At 33.5% G+C, this 8,572-nt stretch overlaps 1 protein-coding gene across 1 annotated transcript; it reads left to right on the top strand.

Moving 5' to 3' along the window:
* Positions 1 to 43: 43 nt before the first annotated feature.
* On the top strand, positions 44 to 7,902 carry LOC115885051 (E3 ubiquitin-protein ligase Iruka-like). The gene is made up of 6 exons (XM_030903810.1): positions 44 to 263; positions 321 to 388; positions 452 to 663; positions 2,665 to 2,791; positions 2,857 to 3,029; positions 7,588 to 7,902. Exons 1-6 carry the CDS (start codon positions 261 to 263, stop codon positions 7,713 to 7,715), a joined length of 711 nt encoding a protein of 236 aa, XP_030759670.1. The 5' UTR covers positions 44 to 260; the 3' UTR covers positions 7,716 to 7,902.
* Positions 7,903 to 8,572: the final 670 nt, after the last annotated feature.

Genomic DNA, 8,572 nt, shown 5'->3' with positions numbered 1-8,572 from the left:
TAAGTATGTTATTCTGTTATCAAATACGTGTTCTAATGCCCAGCCTAAATGCATTTAGTGTATCTAAAATCACGAACCCTATGTTTTCCTTTAAATCAAATGGTTTTATACCAAATTATGTTTTTGTCATATTCAATTTTTTTTAGAATTGCATATGCCCACACTGTGCAGATGGATTTATAGAAGAGCTTCAAGACACTGACGATCAACAATCGAGGGCAAGAGATTTCTCATCTAATAGTACATGGGACGATGAAGATATGGTATAAAAAATACAATAAAATTATAACAAAATGTTTACTAACCATATTCACCTTTAGGAAGAATTATTGCTTGCTGATCGTTTAATGGACAATAGAACTGAGAATGGAGGTCCTTCAGAAGGAAGGTAATGAAAAAAGTCAAAAGAAACTGTTTTAATTCTAGATCTTAATATTTTTTAAATTTTTAGAGGCTCGTTTCATCCACTATCTGCTAATCTACGACATTCTTTGCCCATAGAGCATCTAGTACATGATTTTATTATAAATTTGGGTGTGGGGGTGAATTGGGGTGGACAAGGCAATGTGCAGTTTTTTCTAGGCAATCCAGGAGATTATGCATGGGGCAGAGAAGGCCTCGATGCGATAGTCACTCAGTTATTGAATCAAATGGATAGTACAGGTAATATGAGTTACACACAGAATATTTACATATGAAAAAAATTTTTTCATAATATAATAGTAATTGTCTGTTTTTATTGCCAAGATAAGTTACAATTCAGTGTTAAATATTTGTCAGCGAAATAAGTAAACTTATAGAGTAGTTTCTACTTTGCCAATTTTTAGTTTAAATTATGCAATATTATCACATTTTACGTGAATATCAGTGGCAGCCCGTCAGGGTAGGCAAGGTAGGCGGCGCCTACCCTACAATTTTGTCATAATTTAAGCGGTTTATTACATTACATTATTTACTATTAATGTTGCCAATACACAAAAATTCTGTTAATACACGGTAGTGTGTTGTAATAATCAATATTAATTTAATATTTGTGGTCTTCTATATTAAAATAATGACTACCGTTGGCGTAGGAAAACAAAATAATTTTATTGCATATTGCACTCGCCCTTCTGGATAGAGGTAACTCTACCCTTTTTAGTTAAAAGGAATAATAAATAATTAAATAAATAATAGTTTATTATTCAACAGGTTAAGAACAACCCAAGTAGAAAAACAATTAAAATATAAATAATGTAAAAAATAAACAATTTTTTTTTTGAAAAACAGATCAGTAAGTAAGTAGTGGTAAGAATAATAAGTTCTAGATTTTTGACGAAGTTTTGGGTTTGTTAAATGACTATTAGAGCTACAATTTAAAAATATTTTGTATACTGTATATTTTACGAGAATCAGATGCACAATTTATCATTTTGAAGTTTTCGTAGGGAATGCATTTTCTTATAATTTAGAACCCATTTATCAATATATCCATGGAATATTGACATTTTTAGATTCATAACAAATTTTTAAAGAGTACCAGATACTAGCATTGCCGATATAATTCGCTTATTTCATTAAAAAAATTAAAAAAAAACTGTTTAAATATTTTTTGTTAAAGAACACCAATTAATATATGATCCTATTGTTTAAACTACATTAATTGACCGTTAGCGTTGATTAATAATAATTGCTCCAAGTACTAAAAAACTGAATTTTGTATGTGTATTAGATAGTGTGATAAAAAGTAACACCTTATAAATTTTATTTAATTTTTTGACGAATGCTTATTTATAACAACAGAGACACGTTTATTTTCATAACTTTCATTTTCATTTATTATTCATTTTTATCAATTCCACTAATTCACATTATTCATTTTTGATTCAAATTCACTAATTTTTGGGCAGAAATAATGGCGGTATATTTAATTGATATACTCTTTTACAAAGATTTAAATAGTTTTATTTTTATAAACAAATGGGCTTGCAATATTATCGTTTTTAGCACCTGTACATTTTGTTCCTTTTTTGTCTAAATTATAAAAAAATGCATTTTCTACGAAAACTTGAAGAGATAGGTAAAAACTAGTATGATACAACATGATAGACAATTAAATTGTGCATTTGATTCTGGTAAAATATACGGGGTGTTCTATTTAAATTAAACAAGTTATTGCCATTTAAAGCTAGTAATTATTTAAATTCATTTTTTAGCACTCTGTATAAGGTAGTATTGTTTTTATTATTACAACACAATATCTGATCAATAGATAAACTTCAGTAAATATTTAGCATTAAAAATTTTCATATCCTTTGAGAAATGAAGCATTAAAATTTTTACTACAATTTCACAAAATTGAATATATTTCTAAAACGGCAAGGTTTAAGTGTGATAAACCTTAATCAAATTTACCTTTATTTAAATCGTAGAATCTAAAAATAAAATAATATACAAGGTCTTTCGTTTAAAAAATACAACATTTTTTATTTATTTGGAACACTCTCCTTCTCCTTGGACAATATACCTTCAACGAACCCAAAACTTGCAAATTGTAAAAATCTAATCGTTTAGCTACAATACTCCGTGTCATATGTGGTGAACAACCCTGTATAATAAACTGCCCTCTATTGTGAACAAGGAATCGCCATCTGAAGTTCTAAACGGTATTATATTTTGATGTAGGCCCTCCACCATTGTCAAAGGCTGTTATAGATGCTCTGCAAGTTGTTGAAGTGACCGATGAACAAGTTGGACAAAATATGCAGTGCTCTGTATGCTGGGAGCATTTTCAATTAAAGGAACAAGTTAGGTTAGGATGTTTATTAATAATTATTGTAGTGTATTTTATAATCAAAATGTCGGTTAATATTCCAGACAATTGCCATGCACTCATATATACCACGAGAACTGCATAAGACCTTGGTTGGAGCTTCATGGAACTTGCCCGATATGCAGGCAAAACTTGGGTGGCGATGGAGAGGGATCTAGTCAGAATGAATTCAACCAAGCCAGAGAAGATATTGCAAACATTGATGCTAGAGGACAAGGTATGTGCTGTATTAATATTACAGATTCTATTTGTCTTTATATTTAAACCCTAGATCATATATTCATATATACTTACGTAGATAAATAAATCACTATGGAAACTGTCGCAGGCATATCAACGACTTAATTTATCTTCTTTCTTTGTTACACACGCGGTGCTTCTACTCTATCTGAGTCTATCTAACCTTGTCGAGGACCTATCGTCCACACGCCAAATTTGCATATTAATTTTAAAAATTAAATTTGTAAAATAGTAAAATGCATAATATTTGAACAATAAATTAAATATTAACAGTCACAAAAAATTTAATTATATAAAAAATACATTTAGCCACTCCAAACGAATATCAATATTCTTAGGAAATCCAACCAGAAAGTATTTTTGTGGCTTAATATAAATACAAAAACAACTGAATACTTTACGTGCCTATGAAAATATAATTCGGGGACTTTTATATTAGAACTTCCACACACCAAACACTTTCTAGTCATTTTTACGAGTATTTAGAAAGTCAAACGAAAAAAATAGAAATATAATTGCACAAACTTAAAATTAACTTCTCACTAAACACACTTGCATCCCTGGCTATACAGGTTGTTAACTCGACAGTTACTTATAGGGGAACAGAATGGCAACACTGCCTATTGAGAACGCATGCACTTATAGGGTTTTCTGCCGACTCGTCCCGTCGCGTCGTCTATCGACGAGCGGGCCGAGGTTGCCATATTTAACCATAAAGCACTTTCCGCGAGTAATAAACAAATTAACAACCTGTATAAAAGTGATCGATAAAAGAGTAATTAATACAACTTTTATAATAAAAACGCAAAAAACAAGCGTCGTTACTGAGTGGGAAAGTAGAGGGAGATGGCCGATTCACCATCAGCCGCCCGGAGGTGGGGGAGGCGTTCGGCGTAAAAATCAGCTAAGAACATGTAAAATAGGCTAATAAACAAGAATAAAGAGGTTTAAACAGAAAACAACCGCTTTAAAAAAGAAATAAACGGGTTTGAACAGGTCTGTTGTTTTAAGCTAAAGAGCGGTTCAAAGCAGTTCAAAAGAGGTTGTTTTCTGTTTAAACCTCTTTATTCTTGTTTATTAGCCTATTTTACAGGTTCTTAGCTGATTTTTACGCCGAACGCCTCCCCCTCCTCCGGGCGGCGGATGGTGAATCGGCCATCTCCCTCGACTTGGGAATAAGATTATCAATTATCACATATGATTATGACATGATGACAATGAAAAGTTGGTTTCCATAACAATGTAAAATTTGTACTTTCTGAACCGTCTAAAATTGTGATTATTTGGAAATACGTGCAACTTTTAATGCGCATGGCGCAAAGTATGGTCCTGGGAAAAGACAGACCTATTGGACGTTTCATAAGTGCAATAAAGAAGGTTTGAAAATGGCATGTCGTCGGAGATATCGTTTTTAATGTTAATCGTTTATGCATCCACGTAAGTATATATTATGACCTAGGATTTTTTTCTCATTTAAACATCTTGTCAAAGATCCGAACTTCAAAATAAAAAAAAGAAAGTTTCAATATCCAAAGTAGTTTTTGAGTTATCGTGTGTTATATGCTAAGAAGTTGAATTTTCGAATTACCATGATTACTGACGTTTTTTTTCATTATAAAAGGAATGGTCACCCTAACGATATTCTATAAGTTGATTTCAGATGTCCAGAAACATATCTAATAGACCGAGAGCTGGCTACATATAAAACCTTATCATCGTTACATGGCTAATTTTTTGTGTGAAGTATTCTTTTGTGTAGCCATTGTGAAATAGTCATGTCTGCCGCGATTCCGGGGCTTAAAGCGGTGGGGGGCCAATTGAAAGGGTGAAATTTTGACACTAAAAATATTTTAAGGTAAACGTGTTATAATTGCCAAATAGCTTTTATTTATTATTAAAAAACGTGTAAAATTGTTAACAGATATTTTTCTCGTGGCTGAAATGCCGGCAGACAACGCGAAAGAGGCATAGAATTTTGACAAAAGAAAATCATCGCATACATGCATGTCGGTTGGTGGAATATCATGTTTATTGTTAATTAATTTAAAAAGCCGTATGCAAAAGGGCAGACAAAAAAATCGTTATTGAAATAATAAAAAAATATATTTATAATATATTCGTATATTATATGATTTATCTATCCTTAAATGGATGAGGCGGCCAGCGTTCCCCGAATAAAGCGCTAGAGTAATATCGCGCTTTTGATAACTGTCTGCAGCTGATTGAGCCACGATCTTTTTGTCTGCCCTTTTGCATACGGCTTTTAAAATAAATAAATATGACATTTCACCAATCGGCATGCAAATATGCCATAATTTTTTTCATTCTGCAAATTTCATTTTTTAATCATTTTTAAAATTTCATGCCTCTTTCGCGTTGTCTGTCGGCATTTTAGCGACTAGAAAAATGTCTGCCAACAATTTTCCACGTTTCTTAATAATAAATAAAAGCTATTTTCGCAATTATTTTATATTCCCCTTTCGATTGGCCGCCTCCGCTTTAAGCCCCGGGATCGCGCTGGCAGCCATGACTATTTCATAATGGCTACACAAAAGTATACTTCACACAAAAAATTATCCATGTAACGATGATAAGGCTTTTTATGTAGCCAGCTCTTAGACTATAATGATTTTATGTAGTTACCTTTCCGTAGAATTAAAGAAAATTAAAAGAAATAAAAATAAGCGCCTTTCGATCGTGATTTTACTACACTAGACAGGGAAAGGCGTACTTGTATTATTGAGAATGTGGCAACGCTGCAACAGCATACCGTCGCATTTTTCACACTCCGACTTCATAAGGGCCCTAAGCGATTGACTTTCACACATGTAAATACCGATCCAAAAGTAAGAGTATATTGTGTGGCATTGTGAGATCGCAAACTTTCTAGGGTATTTTCTATACAGGGTGGCCCATCGAAAACGTTCCGCAAGGCATAACGGCCATGGTATTTTTTTTTCAAAAAATTCAAAAACACTTTTTTTTTTGTCAGGGGGACAACATTTGCCCCAAAAATGATTGCAAAATCTTCAACCCTCTAAGCGGGGCTGTCATCCCCCAACTTTTTTCAAATGGGAAGGGGGATCAAGTGGCACCGCAATGAAAAGAGCTTTCTATTCTCTATATTTTCCCGCCTCGTTTTTGAAAATCGGTCGAGTCATTGAGAAAATATGAAGGATTGAAATTTGAAAAGTATTTAAACATTTATCAGAGCATAAATTCCTTCGACCAATTTGAGGTTTTTTATTATTATTTCTAGATGTTTACGCATTTTTTCACTTCCCACAAGGTTGAGCGATCAGGTGCGGTAGTTGCTAGATAGCTGTTCTGTGATTTGTGCGTTTAAGTTCTTCTCAATATCGTTAAACTGACCCACAATAGAATTTCCAAAAATACCAGCCCACACGTTCAACTTCTGAGGGTTTTGTGTATGCACCTCCTAAAAAACCCTAGGGTTGACCTCAGTCCAGTACCGACAGTTGTGCCGATTAACTACACCGTTCAAAAAGAAAATACACTCATCCGAAAAACACACATTAAATAGGAAATTATTATCATTCGCCACTCGTTCACTCATAGTTTCACAAAATTGCAAGCGACAATCAAAATCGTCTTCGTTGAGTTCTTGTACCAACTGAATTTGGTACGGGTGGAACTTGTGCTTTTTTAATATCCTTTGGACACTTGTACGATTCACGCCGGTCTTATTGGCTAATTTTCTTGTACTCAGCGTACTATCCATGGCAACTTGGCCCAATACGAATTCCTCCACAGCTTCATTTACTACAGGATTTTCCCTCTGCCTCTTTTTGTTCATAACGGAACCAGTTTCGCGAAATTTTGCTACTGACTCGCGAACAATTTTGCCATAAAGGGGTTTGTCAGGATGGCGTTCATTGAATATCTGCCCAACCCGATTGTCACGTTCAATATTTTTAAAATAAAGTTCGATTATTTCCACTTTTTCTGTACACCATAATTGTTAAAAAGTTTAACGATATTGAGAAGAACTTCAACGCACAAGTCACAGAAAGCAACCACCGCACCTGATCGTGCAACCTTGTGGCAAGTGAAAAAATGCATAAACATCTAGAAATAATAAGAAAAACAGCAAATTGGTCGAAGGAATGTATCCTTATCATTTACTCTGACAAATGTTTAAATAAACTTTTCAAATTTCAATCCTTCATATTTTCTCAATGACACGACCGATTTTCAAAAACGAAGCGCGAAAGTATAGAGAATAGAAAGCCCTTTTCACTGCCCTACCACTTGACCCCCCGTCCCATTTGAAAAAAATTGGGGGATGGCACCCCCGCTTAGAGGGTTGAATATTTTGCAATTATTTTGGGGGCAAAAGTTGTCCCCCTCACAAACAAAATTGTCGTGTTTTTGAATTTTCTGAAATAAAATTACCCTGGCCGTTATGCCTTGCGGAACGTTTGGGCCACCCTGTATGCACAATTAAGTTACATACAATTTGTACAAATTGGTACAAACATATCGACGTTTGTCCAATGTCCTGTTTGTTTCAGTTGCCAGCGTACAAAACGTACTCAGATCGTTGTTCGGATCGCCCTCGGCCGCGCCCTCTAGTAGCAACCAAATGGACCAATCCGGTTCGAGCAGTAGTAGAACGCAAAACGGTGATTCAACGATGTAGCTTAGATTTTAGGATATTACGGTGATGCATATGAGGTATATATTTATCGATAATCGAATACAAAAGTGACACCTATCTGTTTTCTATTTTTTCCCTAAGAATTGTTTTCTTTAAGGCTTTAATTAAGATATTTAACCGTGTAACAAAATAATATCACACGATAAAAATAAACTTTATTTATCTTGTTCATTGTACTTCTTATTTTGTCCTCCGCTATTTTTTTCTAATAATTCTTTTTTTTTTCAAGATATTAATGTATATAGCATGCGGTCGGAAAGAATCGGCGTCACAGTGGCCTTTGAAATGAAAATCTGTAGGAATTTCTGTTGGGCCAAGGTCTACAGGGTGTCCCAGGCTAAGCGTGCATTAGTGCATTTTAAGTTTCTTGAGAACTGCAATATTTAGATCGGAGATTTTATGCACTTTACGGTTCCACAACGTGATCTATCGCTTAAAAATATTTTCAATATGGCGGCACTTCCGGAAATACCGGAAGTTGACAACAACTTTCTTATTTTAAATGTAGATGCCATTTTGCCATGCTTATTTTTAATGTAGATGCCCCATTTTTTATTATATACTTGAATTTTCTGTAAAATTTTATGAATTTTGATATCAAATACTCTGTATCTAATGTTAACGTTTTTGAGAAAAAAAATATTTAAAATTTTTAATCGCTCAATTCCATGACAGCTATGGCTAATATTATATGACATTCGAACAATTTAATTTTTGAAATATATAGACACATGTTTTTTCTTTATGCCACAGTGGCTTTAGTAATCATTAAATTTGTCGTTTAAGCTATACAGATTTTTTTGACAGGGAGTTTTTTTCCTCCAAAAATTTTAAATATT

Source organism: Sitophilus oryzae, unplaced genomic scaffold, assembly GCF_002938485.1.
Source record: "Sitophilus oryzae breed Bouriz unplaced genomic scaffold, Soryzae_2.0 scaffold_359_pilon_pilon, whole genome shotgun sequence".
NCBI classification, from domain to species: domain Eukaryota; kingdom Metazoa; phylum Arthropoda; class Insecta; order Coleoptera; family Curculionidae; genus Sitophilus; species Sitophilus oryzae.
Note: the sequence above shows the minus strand (reverse complement) of the source record. Positions and strands in the feature narration are given on the sequence as shown.

Coding starts and splice junctions, on each gene's coding strand:
- LOC115885051 (XM_030903810.1), top strand. Junction 664..2,664: donor GAATCAAATGGATAGTACAG/GTAATATGAGTT, acceptor ATTTTGATGTAG/GCCCTCCACCATTGTCAAAG. Junction 2,792..2,856: donor CAATTAAAGGAACAAGTTAG/GTTAGGATGTTT, acceptor TTAATATTCCAG/ACAATTGCCATGCACTCATA.